Source organism: Kogia breviceps, chromosome 12 (assembly GCF_026419965.1).
Source record: "Kogia breviceps isolate mKogBre1 chromosome 12, mKogBre1 haplotype 1, whole genome shotgun sequence".
NCBI lineage: Eukaryota > Metazoa > Chordata > Mammalia > Artiodactyla > Physeteridae > Kogia > Kogia breviceps.
Genome location: NC_081321.1, coordinates 59483827 through 59500422, shown reverse-complemented (window position 1 = coordinate 59500422; position 16596 = coordinate 59483827). Strand labels below are relative to the sequence as shown.

General features: G+C 35.3%; 1 protein-coding gene across 1 annotated transcript in view; it reads right to left on the bottom strand.

Annotated features, from left to right (window-relative positions):
- TRHDE (thyrotropin releasing hormone degrading enzyme) overlaps window positions 1–16596 on the bottom strand; it is a 430192-nt gene that overhangs the window by 188634 nt on the left and 224962 nt on the right. Inside the window, exon 6 of the mRNA XM_059082402.2 lies at window positions 5504–5641. Coding sequence (XP_058938385.1) covers window positions 5504–5641 — 138 coding nt within the window. The remainder of the gene's footprint in view (window positions 1–5503; window positions 5642–16596) is intronic.

Sequence of the window (16596 nt, the reverse complement as noted above, 5' to 3'; positions counted from 1 at the left end):
TAGAACAAAGAATTTCACAATTTGTATGGAAACACAAAAGACCCCGAATAGCCAAAGCAATCTTGAGAACGAAAAATGGACCTGGAGGAATCAGGCTCCCTGACTTCAGACTATACTACAAGGCCACAGTAATCAAGACAGTATGGTACTGGCACAAATATAGAAATATAGATCAATGGAACAGGATAGAAAGCCCAGAGATAAACCCACACACATATGGTCACCTTATCTTTGATAAAGGAGGGAAGGAAACACAGTGGAGAAAAGACAGCCTCTTCAATAAGTGGTGCTGTGAAAACTGGACAGCTACCCGTAGAAGTATGAAATTAGAACACTCCCTAACACCATACATAAAAATAAACTCAAAATGGGTTAAAGACCTAAATGTAAGGCCAGACACTATCAAATTCTTAGAGGAAAACATAGGCAGAACACTCTATGACATACATCACAGCAAGATCCTTTTTGACCCATCTCCTAGAGAAATGGAAATAGAAAGAAAAATAAACAAATGGGACCTAATGAAACTTAAAACCTTTTGCACAGCAAAGTATACCATAAACAAGACCAAAAGACAACCCTCAGAATGGCAGAAAATAGTTGCAAATGAAGCAACTGACAAAGGATTAATATCCAAAATTTACAAGCAACTCATGCAGCTCAATAACAAAAAAACAAACAACCCAATCCAAAAATGGGCAGAAGAACTAAATAGACATTTCTCCAAAGAAGATATACAGATTGCCAACAAACACATGAAAGAATGCTCAACATCATTAATCATTAGAGAAATGCAAATCAAAACTATAATGAGATATCATCTCACACCAGTCAGATTGGCCATCATCAAAAACTCTAGAAACAATAAATGCTGGAGAGGTGTGGAGAAAAGGGAACACTCTTGCACTGTTGGTGGGAATGTAAAATGATACAGCCACTATGGAGAACAGTATGGAGGTTCCTTAAAAAACTACAAATAGAACTACCATATGACCCAGCAATCCCACTACTGGGCATATACCCTGAGAAAACCATAATTCAAAAAGAGTCATGTACCCAAATGTTTATTGCAGCTCTATTTACGATAGCCAGGACATGGAAGCAACCTAAGTGTCCATCAACATATGAATGGATAAGGAAGATGTGGCACATATATACAATGGAATATTACTCAGCCATAAAAAGAAATGAAACTGAGTTATTTGTAATGAGGTGGATAGACCTGGAGTCTGTCATACAGAGTGAAGTAAGTCAGAAGGAGAAAAACAAATACCGTATGCTAACACATATATATATGGACTCTAAGGAAAAAAAATGTCCTGAAGAGATTAGTGGTAGGATGGGAATAAAACACAGACCTACTAGAGCATGGACTTGAGGATATGGGGAGGGGGAAGGGTAAGCTGTGACGATGTGAGAGTGGCAGGGACATATACACACTACCAAATGTGAATTAGATAGCTAGTGGTAAGCTGCAGCATAGCACAGGGAGTTCACCTCTGTGCTTTGTGACCACCTAGAGGGGTGGGATAGGGAGGGTGGGAGGGAGGTTGACAAAAGAGGGAAGAGTTATGGGAACATATGTATATGTATAACTGATTGACTTTGTTGTAAAGGAGAAACTAACACACTATTGTAAAACAGTTATACTCAAATAAAGGTGTTTAAAAAAAAAAAAAAAAGGATGCCCACTCTTGCCATTTCTATTCAACATGGTACTGAAAGTCCTAGTCACAGCAACTAAGCAAGAAAAAAGTAAATAAATAAAAGACCTTCAATCAGAAAGGAAGAAGTAGAATTATCTCTGTTTATAGATGACATGGTCTTATATATAGAAAACCCTAAAGACTTCACAAAAAAAACTGTTACAACTAAGAAATTAATTCAGTAAAGCTGCAGGATGCAAAATTAACACACAGAAATCATTTGTCTTCCTATACACTGACAATGAACTATCTGAAAGAGAAATTAAGAAAGCAATCCCATTTACAATACCATCAAATCAATAAAATACTTATAAATAAATTTAACCAAGTAGGTAGAAGACATACACTGAAAACTATGAAACACTGGTGAGATTGAGGAAGATACAAATAAATGGAAAAATACCCCATGATCTTGGATTGGAAAAATTAATGCTGTGAAAATCTCCATACTACTGAAAAATGATCTAGAGAGTCCATGTAATCCCTATCAAAAGTCCAATGGCATTTTTCACAGAAATAGATAAAAATTATCCTAAAATTTGTATGGAGCCACAAAAGACCCCAAATAACCAAAGTAGTCCTGAGAAGAAAAGAACAAAACTGGAGGCATCACAATTCCTGATTTCAAGCTATATTACAAACCTGCAGTAATCAAAACATTATGGCACTGACAACAGGTACATGGAACCAGTGGAACAGAAGAGAGATTCCATATATAAATCAACACATATGTGGTCAACTGATTTTTGACAAGAGCACCAGGAACACACAATGGAGAAAGGTTAGTCTCTTCGATAAACAGTGTTGTTAAAACTGTATATCCACATGCAAAAGAATGAAACCAGATTCCTATCTTACACCACTCACAAAAATGAACTTGAAATGGACCAAAGACTTAAATGTAAGATGTGAAACCATAAAACTCCTAGAAGAAAATATAGGGGAAAAGATCCTTGACATTGGTCTTAGAAATGATTTATTGGATAAGAGACCAAAAGCACAGGCAACAAAAGTTAAAATAAACAAACTGGACTACATCAAACTAAAGAGCTTTGGCACAACAAAGCAAACAATCAATAAATTGAAAAGGCAACCTGAAGAATGAGAGAAAGCATTAGCAAACATATAGCTGATAAGGGGTTAATATCCAAAATATATAAAGAACTCATACAACTCAATTGCAAAATAATAATAATAATAATCCAATTAAAAAATAGGCAAAGGACCTGAATAGACATTTTTCCAAAGAAGACATAAAAATGGCCAATAGCTATATGAAAGGATGCTCTACATCACTAATCATCAGGGAAATGCAAATCAAAACCACAGTGAGATATATCACTTCATACCCGTTGTGATAGCTATTATCAAAAAGGCAAGAGATAACAAATGTTGGTGAGGATGTGAAGAAAAGAGAACTCTTACGCAGTGTCGATGGGAATGTAAATTGGTACAGCCATTACAGAAAACAATATGGAGGTTCCTCAAGATATTAAAAATAGAACTACTATATGATCTCGCAATCCCACTCCTAAATATCCAAAGGAATTTAAACCAGTATCTAAAGGAGATATCTGCACACCCATGTTCCTTTCAGCATTTCTTCACAATAACCAAGATATAAAAACAATCTAAATGCCTTTCAACAGATGAATGGATTACGAAAATGTGATATATATAATTGAATATTATTCAGCCATAAAAGGAAGGACATTTCCTACCATTTGTGACAACATGGATTAACCTGGAGGTCATTATGCTGACTAAAATAAGCCAGAGAAAGATAAATACTGTATGGTATCATTTATATGCAAAATCTAAAATTTAAAAAAAAAGCCAATTTCATAGAAACAGAGTAGAGTTGTGATTACCAAGGGCTAGGGGAAGGGGGAAATGGGGTGATATAGGTCAAAGGGTACAAAGTTTCACTTATAAGAAGAATAAATTCTAATGCTCTAATGTATAGCATGGTGACTACAGTTAATAATACAGTACTGTATACTTCAAAGTTGCAGAGAGTAGATCTCAGCCATTCTCACTCCCCACCCCCAAAAAGAGTTAACTAGGTGAGGTGACAGATGTGTTAATTACCTTGATCTTGGTAATCATTCTACAATGTATATGTGTATCAAATCGTCACACTGTACACTTTAAATATATACAATTATATTTGTCAGTTATTCCTCAAAAAATTAAAAAATAAAGATACATGTCTAGAGACAAATAAGCCAGTGTCCTTTATGATGATGATCCTGAGTATCACGGCACAGTTTGCTCATGTATCACATTTGTAAATTGGTAGGACCTTTGCACCAAAATGTAGAGAGGGTAAAATAATAATCATTGTAACTTCCTTCTTTCCTACTGTTTTAATTCTTAACCTTCTTCGGAATAAATGTTAACTTACGTGTAAAAGCACATCTATAACATATTTAATCAAAATAATATTTTCCTGATATTATTCATGCAGAAATAATACTGGTATTTACAAATAGTCTTTTAGAATTGGTGGTTAGGTGGGAAATAACCACAGACATGTCTCCAAATGCATCTCAAGCTAACTTAATAAATTATTTTCTGCATTATATTTTAAGAATCAATACAGCTGAATGAACCAAATGTGCATCCAGCAAAATCTAGCCAAAAATATCATATATAAAAGTGAATATGTACTTTAAATATTTATTTAACATTTAAAATAAATATATTAACACTACGTACTTTAAATATGGTACTACACGTCCACTTATCTTTATAAAACTTCAAAAATATCCTTTTTGAGCCAATGCAATGATCAGTGACTTGAAAAGATATTTTCTAACACAATTTGCATCTTTACATATTATAGCACACAATGTTAAGTAATAACCATTGAGATAGTCATTTCCTGGGTGCAAAACCAAACATTCAAATTACTGCACCAAAAAATTCTGATGAATCATTATTTGATTTCTAGTTATAAAGAGGAATATCTTGTTTTTCAGAAAGAATATTAGCAACTTGTTTTTAAGCTTAAAACATTATTAAATCAATAGAGTATTTACATAGAAATCCTAATAAACACAATTCAATCTACACCAAAGACAAAAGTAAATTTTAATACTATTTTAACAATTAAGCGGTTGCTAAGTGTTATACACTGAGATGTACATGCTCCTGTTAAAATTAGAACAACAAAGGGACAGAGATATAAGGAAAAATCCTAATCCAAGTAACAATGGAAAAAATTTCATAATATACCTTATTACTACAGATGTCTAGTCATTGGTCCAAAATCTTTACCATTCAAAGTCCAGTCTTTAAGATTTCATTTATTATGCTTATTATCCAGGAAACATGCTTAATTCCCCAAATCTCCCTTAAATAATGTTTATAAAATACATGTCAGGTCACTGCCTATACCCATTTGCAGCATCCAATCAAAATAATTATTTAAGGGGCATTGGTGGGAAATAATTTTTCACTATATAGGTCAGCTCTCTTATTAATAATAATAAAAACTGACATAACACCATTTGTACAGCAATTTCATATCAAGACTCCAAAGATTTATTCATTAATACTTCCAATATTTCTAGGCGTTATTTGGCCAACATTCATCTCCATCCTACTGATTTATAAAGCAAAGCCCTAACTCATAAAATGACATGAACCTAGTGACTTTATGTTTTCTAACTCACAGTCCATTTCTATTTGCCAGGGAGAAGAGAAAGATATAATACGTCTAGCATGAAATAGTTTGGCTTCCCCATGACAGTGAAATATCCACTTGGTACTTGTTTCTTATCTATTCCCACCTTTTTATATGCGATCCAGTCAAACACCCTGTCAATATCTGTTGCCCGTAGCACTTCCTGTGATACTGGATGGGAACTGGCCAAGCCGTCAAGCAGCATCACTTCATGTAGAACATCTGTCAGAAACCTCTGTTTTTCCTGCAATATAGTAGATGGAACAACATCATAGGCGATTCCTGGTTATGACGGAATATGTGTGACAATATGAACAGAATGTGTGTTACTTAATTGATGATGTTCATCAACCTACATGGTGAGACTTAACTCTAAAGAGAAACCGGTAAATAAAATGCCCCTTAAGTCACTCTAAAATAACAGTGGTTGACTTGAACACAACATGAAACAAAATCAATGGGCCACAATGGGGCCTAAATAGATAGAAACAATGGACTCTATGTTTTAACAGTGGTTAAAACAAATTTGGAGTGTGGGCACATAAATGAAACTGACTAAGCTTGTTTATGTGTTCTGCAGGGTCAAAACTAAAATTCCAGTCCCAAATAACCTTTTCATAGTAAATCCAATGTAAGAATAATAACTAAATTTCAGAGTTCCATTGCTATTTCTTATTTCTAGTCCATTTAAACAACACATTCCATCTCTGTTCCTCCCTCCTTTCTTTCCCTCTCTCTCACTTATCCTCTCTCTAATACACACACATACACACACACACACACACACACTTATTTTCTAAAAGAATTTCAGGAGACCACCACAAATAATAAAAGGCATTACTGACATCAAACTATAATACCTGTGTATGTGGATGTGATACGTGAATTCAGAAAGTGGAGAGCAATAGGTATCAACAATCCATTTTGTGAAAGCAAACAAAATCGTGAGACTTCTGTGCATTGTTGAGACATTAGTATTTGCTCTAATAAAAGCTGACTTGTAATGTTAGTAATAAACTGTAAAGAAAAAAGTACTTCTCTGTTGTTTTTGCTTTAAGGAACCTGCTTTAAAGAAACAGCTTAGGTTCTGTTAACAAAAACGCTGGCAGCTATGAGACCTCCTAGTGTCCTGCCTTCACTGAGGGAGAAGGAGAGGAAAAAGAAGTTGCAAGAGATATCAAGGGCTAAATAGCCCTTAGATAGTTGGGACCTGAGAGGTATCATTACAGAGATAAGACTGCAACACTTTAATTGCTCTAGCTAATTCTGAACTCATTCCTGGAGCCTCCACATTTTGGGCCAGCAGATAAACTGCACTTTATTTCTGAGTGAGTTGTAATTCCAAGCTGAGAGTACACCAATCCTGGATTTTAAAAATTGGAAAGAGAATAAATATACTAAGAAAAGAATAGTTAACTAGGCACATATGTTTGTGTTAATTTAAATCTGACTTTAAAGAAACATTTTTGTTCATCATCCTTTGCTCAATAATGTAGTATGTTTAATCAATAATTTAACTGGTCATCCAACTATATACTGTAAGGTTTATTTTCTACTAGCTTATGTTTATAGTCTGTGGACTATATATCTAATTTCTTTGGTACTCTTTTTTTGGTCTACGAATTTCACGTCAATGCTCCATCAAAAAGGACTTTGTTGCAGTGACTGAACCAAAAGTCACTCTAAGTCCAGGAAGGATGCTCCAGACCGTAAGAGACGACAATAAAAAGCACAAACTTACAATGAATTAAGTGACAAATATTACACAAAATGATACTGTATTTCTTCTTAAATCGAGTTCCTAATTCAAGATGAATTAAGAAGATTAAGAAGACTGAAATTGGACCCTGTGATTTAAAAATGTTTAAATTAAAAAAATTGGTATTTACATTGCTCATTTTAAGTCCACTAAAAAGCAAAGACAAGATCTCAGACAAATGGCCTAGATTTAGAGAATAAGAGAAAATTGTGTATTTCCAAAATAAAAATTTTAAGCCTGTATGCAATGTTAGTCATTCAATTTTAAAATGCACATTAAAGCTATTTGATACTGGAATTAATGAGAGGAATCATGAAAAGTATAATGATACTTCAACTTGATCAACGAACATTTTTATTTATAAAAACTACCAACTGAAGGTGTGCTATCCATTCTGAAGGTCAAATAATATTCAACTCTTCGAACAGTGATTGCTTGCTCCATTATGTCACTCAAACATCTGATCAAAAATCACAGTGTAGGGTCTTCCCTGGTGGCGTAGTGGTTGAGAGTCCGCCTGCCTTTGCCGGGGACACGGCTTCGTGCCCCGGTCCGGGAAGATCCCACATGCCGCGGAGCAGCTAGGCCCGTGAGCCATGGCCACTGAGCCTGCGCGTCCGGAGCCTGTGCTCCGCAGCGGGAGAGGCCACAATGGTGAGAGGCCCGCAAACCGAAATTTAAAAATAAATAAATAAATCACAGTGTAAAATGAACTTAACACAATGATTTATTTGAATCCTAATTTTTAATATTTGGCAACAATATATATTGATCAATATTAAAATCTAGTAAACATATCTTGTTTTGCTAGAGATGTGATTTTTTTAAATGGTATAAAGTCAATGGCCATGAAATTATAAAAATGAAATCTAAGGTAAATTTCAAAAATGAAACTTTCTCGTTTAAGAAAATATAAGTTATACATGATATATTACTTCATGCTTCTGGAGAAAAATAAAAACAAACCTTTGGTCAGTGGAATTTCAAAAAGGAGAGTTTAAATTTAGTAGTGTTAAGTCATTAGCAAAGGATTCGTCTTCTACATTTTTGGAGAGGATGATATTGTCTAATTGATAAAAAGGGCATTAAGAGAGATTAAGAGAGAGAGAAGGAAAAACAAAAAAGAAAGAAAGAAAAGCCTGGCAGAAGATACTCACAAAGCTCAGAAGAGACAATAACTTAAATTGAGGGAGAGACAAAGAAAATTCTAACCAGAGGCAAAACCAATTTAACAAAATTACAAAGAGTTTTCAGGAGAGAAGGTGCTAATTTTTTAATAAAAGACCCACATCACTATAAAAGAAGAAATAATCTTAGTTTGTCAGTCCCAGGCTAGGGCCCTCCTCCTCATCATCAACTACAACAATAACAATTACAGCAGAAATTACTAAGTGTTGGTTAGTTGCTTATTGTTGACCTGAGACTATGAAAGTTTAAAAATAAAGTAGAAGAAATCCTGGCTCTTAAGTGAGACAAAAGATCAAACAAAATAGTTAGCCACAGTGAACAAAATAATACTTTTCTCTTACCAACTAGAAATGCTAAAGAATTTTGAGGCAAAACACGGTAAAACGGAATTATTTATGGAAAGTTTAATGGAAGAGGTAGAATTTGATCTGATCCTTCAAGTAACTTTAAAGTTGCGTGCATGCTCATGTGTTTGTGTACAGGGAAGAATATATTTATGGTGCATAGTCAACAGTTTTTATTCTACTCTATATTTTAATGACACCATGATAGGCCATTCTACAGCTTTCAAAATGCAAAACAATAAGGTAAAATGGAGAACTTTAAAATCTGTTTACAAGAAGTCTATTGTTAACAGTAACAATAAATCCTACCACTCTAATACAGACACCTCTTGGAGATGTTGCATACATGCCTACATTTAAACAGTTCTAATAATATTGAATATGTGTGTCATTTCGTACTGAACTATTTTCAAAAATATGCTGTGTTTGAATTTTTAGAGAACAGTGTAAAGACTTTTCAGAAAAGTAAACAAACTGTGAGTGAATGCACAGAGCTGAGAATAACACATGGAAAAGAAGAAAGGCACTATTGTTTTATTCATTCATTCATTTAACAAACATGTATTAAATTCCTACTCAATGCTAGATACTGTACTGTGTTTTGGGAATAAATATATGACTAAAATCTAGTCCTCAACCTGAAAGAACTCAAAAGTAGTTGAGAAAGACAGGTAAACAGCTATCTGTATTATAATATGATGGATGTTATAAAAACACAGAGGATTAAATGATTAATTAGTTCAGAAAAGGCTTCACAGAGGAAGTGACATTAAAGTGGGTTGTTGAAGGATGAAAGGTTACTCAGATGAATGGGGGAAGCAGCTTAAAAGGGCAAATCCTGGCAGAGAAAACATGAAAAAAAGCTGGTCTGTTTGAATCCTCAGTTGTCAGGTTGAAGAGTTTGGTCTTAATAAATAGGCAGTAGCAGACATAATGACATAATAAAAGTAGTGTCTGAGGAAAATTAACTTATCTGAGTTATACAGAGTGGCTTGATGGATATAGAAACGGGAGACAGGAAGTGGCTATTGTACCAAGAGGCGATATGGTGATGATGTATTACAACAGGTGTTGCTGAAGGACTTTTGATTCTGAGAGATATTTTGAACGAATCAACTGACATTGATGCCTTGGTCCCCTTAGTGGATGATGGAGAGGAAGTACTAACAAATAACTACATGGAATGACATGACGGAATTTTAAAAGATTTTAGATTGACAGACTGTTTTAAAAGCTAGGGGGCGTGCTACTGACAGAAATGGAGAAGTGGAGAAAATTTTAGTTTGGAGGGCAAGTTAAAAGATGAGTTTTAGACATATTGCAAGGAATGTGACAGTGAACATTTCAAAAGCAATACGTCACAGGCAACTGAAAGTAAAAGCCTAGGTCTAAGATAAGGAGCAAGTGCTAAACAACTTTTGGCAAGAAACAGTAATCTGTATACAAATATAAATGAAGTCTCGGAGAGAAGCAACTCTTTTAAAAAATTATTTCTTACAATATTAACACTTCATATACTGGTATTTAGAAATATGTGTAGGGAGTTATTAAAAATTCTTAACACATCATTAGATACACCTGAAAAAATCAATTCCATGATGTCCCCAAATGGCTTCTGCCTGAACATGTCAAGATCTGAATAGTCATGGTGATTGTGGGAAAAGAGGAAGTACTATTGGAAGGGAGGGCTGTCAGCAAGTTCCTATGGAAAGGCTGACTAATTTTAGTGAAGAGCAATACCGGGCAGACACTTTGACTCTTGTCATTAGAAAAGAAAGAAAAAAAATCAAGTAATCTGAATCGAGATCAAATAAAGTCAGATACATCAAACCAGACAAAAAAGATGAGAGCGGAACCTGAGCCAATTCAAGAAGTGGTGAGGTGCTCACAGGCATGAAAAGAGAGGAAAACATTCTCTGGGCAGACGTGGGTTACATCAGAGCAGCCACAAGGACTCAATTTTCCCTTTTTAAAAAAATTTAATTTCCTTTTTTAAAATTTTTACTGGAGTATAGTTGATTTAAAATGTTGTGTTAGGGGCTTCCCTGGTGGCACAGTCATTAAGAATCTGCCTGCCAATGCAGGGGACACGGGTTGGAGCCCAGGTCCGGGAAGATCCTACATGCCGCGGAGCAACTAAGCCCATGTGCCACAACTACTGAGCCTGCACTCTAGAGCCCGCGAGCCACAACTACTGAGCCCGTGTGCCACAACTACCGAGCCTGCACTCTAGAGCCCGCGAGCCACAACTACTGAGCCCGTGTGCCACAACTACTGAAGCCCACGTGCCTAGAGCCCATGCTCCATAATAAGAGAAGCCACCACAATGAGAAGCCCACGCACTGCAACAGAGTAGCCCCCGCTCACCTCCACTAGAGAAAGCCCCGTGCAGCAACGAAGACCCAACACAGCCAGAAGTAAATAAATTAAGTAAATAAATTTTAAAAGATAAAATGTTGTGTTAGTTTCTGCCGTACAGCAAAGTGAATCAGTTATACATATACATATATCCACCCTTTTTTAGATTCTCTTCCCATATAGGTCATTACAGAGTATTGAGTAGAGTTCTGTGCTATACAGTAGGGCCTTATTAGTTATCTCTTTTATATATAGTAGTGTGTACATGTCAATCCCAACCTCCTATATTTATCCTTCCCCCATTCCGCCCTGGTATTCATAAGCTTGTTTTCTACATCTGTGACTCTACTCTTGTTTTGTGAATAAGTTCATTTGTACCATTTTTTAGATTCCACATATCTAGGAGGATGGGTCTGAATATAAATGGCTCTTTTCGTTATTCCTGGGAGAAAAGACAGGAACACTGCGGCAAAATTGATGAAAGAGTCCTAGACTGTAAGAAAAATATCTGCCATTCACTAGCTGTCTGACCTTGAGCAAGTTAATCTTTTCAGACCTCAGCATCCTCATTTGTAAACATATGTGGTTGTGAAGATTAAAGATAATTTGTTCTACAAATATTTATTGAGCACCTGCTATATCCCAAATGGTATGTCTGGTTCTGGGGATAAAAAGATAGAAAAACAGGGATCCAACCTTCAGAGATTTTAACCTAGTAGAGAGACAAAGATGAAAACAAATATTGAAATAGCACCCACTATGTGTAAAAATGGAAGTAGGTTCAGGATACAGAGTGACTACACAGAGAAGGCTGTGATTGGTTCTGCCTGGAGAAAGGAAGGAAAGCTTCTGAATTGATAGCTTGAGTTGAAACTTTAAGAGGGATTGAGTTTTCTAGGAGAATACCACAGAAAGGGGCATTTTGGACAAAAAGGAATATCTGGGAAAAACCACAGAGGTATGAAACAGCCTGACCTGTTTGGGGGACTCCAGAGTTCTGCGTGGCAGAAGGCAGGGAGTATAATGGGGTAAATGACTAGTGATTAGTGCATAGAGATAGACATGAACAGAATTATCAAGATCCTCCATGGCAAGTTAGGAAGCTAGAATTAAGAAGTGACATCACCAGACCTACATTTAGAGAGATGACTATGAATACTGGAAAGCGGACTGGAGTGAGGAGCAACTCGAAACAAAATAGGACAATACAGTACAATTATGCAAAACTAGCCCACAATATGGGCTTTATCTTTGTGATCACAAAATATTATACCATTATTTTTCTAAAATTTAGCTCAATTTTATGATGACCAATGGTGATCCAACAAGGTATTTACTTTGAAATTCCAAAATGTAAGAATCAAATATAGATTTAGACATAAATATAAACATAGGCATAAATAGATATGTATGTAGACACACATAAAGATAACCAAATAGATACAAATATTTCCTTTTCAGTATTTTCATTAGTTTATTTAAAGCAATGTCTTATTCCAGTTTTTAATACTGACAACATCCTCTTGAATATAGATAAAGGCACTTTTCTAATCCATAGAGTCAAACGAACAAGAACGTCTGACAAAAATTATTTGAACAATACAATCTAATTCCACACGTTTACTGACTGCTTTGTACACGCAACCTCCATATGTCAGAGGCTGGGGAAACAAACGAACTTGGGACACAATTCCTGCCTCCAAGCAGCTCCCATTATGAGAGGGAAGATAGACACGTACAACTCGTTCGTGCTATTTGATGGGTAATGTATTAGTATCCAAACAAAGTACTATGGGAGTAGAGAACAGAGGGAACGTTATGGGTAAAAATGCTTTCAGTGTCTATGACCATGTTGATTCAATTTCAACTGATCTGTCATAGAGAAGAAATTAGATATGTCATTCATATTTTATGTCTTCAGAAATCTATACTACCATGAGATGAAGGCTTTTAAGATTTCATAGGTTAAACAAAATGCCACATGAGTCATTACTAATCTGAACCCCTTGCTTGCATAAGACTAGAGCAAGGATACAGGTATACCTAGCATTGCATATTTTGGCTTTTTCACTCTTATTCTTCATGACTTATTCAAATCAGGACAAATTAAAGGAAAGGAATACAATCAAAAATTCAAACAAGAAAAGCAAACATATGGGAGGAAAATATACATCAGGTTTTATTTATGTGATAATGGTATCTCTGTGACGTCGGAATTATCATCTTTTGTAAACACACAATGCCATATTTGTAAAAATTATAAATTATTTGGATTCCAAGTCTCTTAAAATATTAAAAGAATTTTACTCTGTAAATTTATATTTCATCCTAGTTTTAAAGTTCTAAAATGTCCAAAAGTATTTTAAGCTTTACTCAGTTGAAAGTTAGCTAGATGTACTTGTGAAATATAATGTCATTATTTAGCTGATTAGTTAACATTTTGTAGATAGCTAAATCATACTGATAAATGAAACAAAACTAAAGATGTAGTGAAAATAAGTGTTGCTTCTATATAGTATTTCTTAAAAATTAACATTTCAAAATCTCATGTTTAAATACACATGGCTAAGATGTTGATAATCATTTTCATGTGCAGCTTGTTAAAACAGTCCACTTATATTAAAGTCAGACTTATGTAAACACATATATGCAGTAGGCATTAAAGAATAATTTTAGAAATAATCATCATTAATGCCTATAATAAAATAAGCACTGTATTGAAAATTTTACCTGTTTTTGTCCACATAACCTTTTACAGTAAGTGGTACATGAACATAATTATCTGCGCAGATCTCTATTGATTTAACATTACTCTGTGATTTCACATGAGCTTTACAATCAGTAACCAAATGCGTTCTATACACTCTTATTTCTTTTAACAATCAACTACATTTCATTCACTGCCAAGCCACAAATGCTTTAAGATGCCTTAGTCAACGCGCTAACTAAAAAAGCAATTATATCTCTATAAGACTATCTTGGATGACTTTATAAGGCTCTCATAACCCCAAATAACTCCCTGCACAGATTTTTATGAACTGATATACTCTCAAACATGACTAACACAGAAAGAAGGTGGGTTAAATTGTGAGTCTCTTCAATGACTACATCCTTCAGCTGCCTTATATTTTGTTTGTAATATCCAGGCTGAATGTGTCATGTCTAATATTATCCAAGATGTGACATAGCTAAGGGAATATGCTAAGATGAAACACAAAATGTACTGCATTGTATTCAACCAAATTCTGAGACTTCTGCATACTTACTTAAGAACCTTTAAGATATAGCAATATTGATATGGCAGAAGTCACCATCAATTAGCATTTACATATTCATTAATTATGATAATCCTGGGTCTTACAGAACAACCTTGAATGTGCTTCAAATAATGTCAATCACAGTAATAATTATGAACAGGTTGTCTAATTACATAGCTCATTCTGATTCTAGCAGCCCAAAAAAATCTCTGTGAACAATCACCATATGCCATGTGCTTTTATATAACCCTCTTAAAATGTTCATATCATATATTTTTTCAGATTTCTTGACATTTTTTCCTTCTGTTTTCCTTCAAACACTTATCCAATGTAGTTTTATATACTTTTAGGCTCAATATCCTTTTTATTTCAATGAATGAGTTCTTATATAGACATAGAAACTGCTTATAATCTTTCATAAATTATTTGTTGCCCATAATTTTCTTTTTTTTGTTGTTAACTTTTGACCAGAATCTTATTATTTGAATTCCTCATAGATGCTATACTTTGGGTTAAATGCTGAGAAATGATGGTAAATAAACAGTCCTTAACTGATGAAGTGCCGCCAGCCGCGCGGGTCCTCAAAGTGTAGCAACAATCGACGAGAGGGGGTAGGGAACTGAACGCACCAAGGTATGGGATCAGAAGGACACAAGCAACTGATGGTTGCAAGGCAAGTTTAATAACAAAGCATAGCCATATATATACACCCCTAAAGCAGGGAATTTGCTTAGTCACGCCTTATCGGCATCAGCTGGTTAATTGGCTTCTCGGCTTAGTCACGCCTTATCGGCATCAGCTGGTTGATTGACTTCTCGGCTTCTCCCTCAAAGGCACCAATTTCCCCACCAGGGTTGCTTTTCCTAGCTTTAGGGAACAACCAGGGACTCCCAGTAACTGAGCAGGTCCCTGGAGCGATTTGGCCAAAGGCCATCTCCTTTTTTACGTTCATACCATAAAGTCCAGGATGCATACCAAGGAGAGTACAATCGGGCCCTGAGGCTTATGAGGGTCTTAATGGCGCCTTCCTCAGAGGGCAATGCTCGCCACATTTCCCCCCTCTTTTTAAAGCTGGATAATGCAATTTCAACCCATACACCTCCTGACGAAGAGCAGCGAGACGGCCAACAATAAAGCGTAATAAACAAGGTAATGCAATTAACATCAATAATACACATGACCCCACGGTAATCAATCCTGTGAGTCCATTTTGAAACCAATGCATTGGGTTTAACCATTGAAGCTGACCCAAGAGTCCTTGAATTAATTGTTGGGGCCCGTCTTCTTGTAGATGAGCTTCTTGAATTGCTTGTATTTCTGCATTAAGTTTTTGTATGTCCAAACTAATGTGTCCATCAGTCCATACACTTATTCCAATGAATCATTTAGGTCCTTTTTTAAAGCTTCAGATAATTCTAGCCAAGCTTGTATGCTAGTACTATGATACCATGGTTCAGAAATATTTACAGGCAGCATTACATAGGAAGGTTGTTTTAACATCATAACAGAAAAAGTTCCTTTCATAGGCAGAAGGCAAGTACTAAAAATACAATTCTGACAAGTTATATTAATCCTAAGGAACCAGAAGTAAACTCAATCTGTAAATCTCCTATTAGCAAGGCATATGAGGGTGTAACACAAGTAATAACCGGTTGATAAGAATAAGACAATGCAAACTTCCCAAAATCCCAATGCTTATAAAAACCAAACTATTATTAGTAACAGAAACTGAAGAAATTTAAATGGTACCATTATTATAATTTAAGGTGCACCAGATTTGAGAATTCAAAATCAGATTGGGGAAAATCAGAAGGAAAAAAGGAGGGAAACTTCAAACTTGTAACAGCTTTAACTACCCTTAAACTATGGCCGGCCAGTGAAGTCCCTTGTCCTCCTACATATACTTCAACACAAAGATAGTATCTTTGACTTTGCAGCTTCTATTAGAGCTCCACTTTCAGCTTTATGATTAGACCCATCTTTGTTGCTGTAATTACCAGTCTCATTCTTTCCATTTTTGTTATTGTTGCCCTGTGAAATCAGTTTTTCTAGAACAGCAAGAAGATGTAAAGCTTTCTCAGCTTGGTAGGTTAATATATACAGGTCTACGAGCAAAAAACACACTGCTTGGGCAAATTTTTCTTCAAAAGGTTCTATGAACTGATAAAGTTTTTCACCAACGGATATGGCTTCTGTATACTGTCGGACATGATACAGGATGACTGCTTGATTGTAATACAACATACTGTTTTCAACATCATCTAATCCATCCATTTCTTCCTGATTCTCCAAC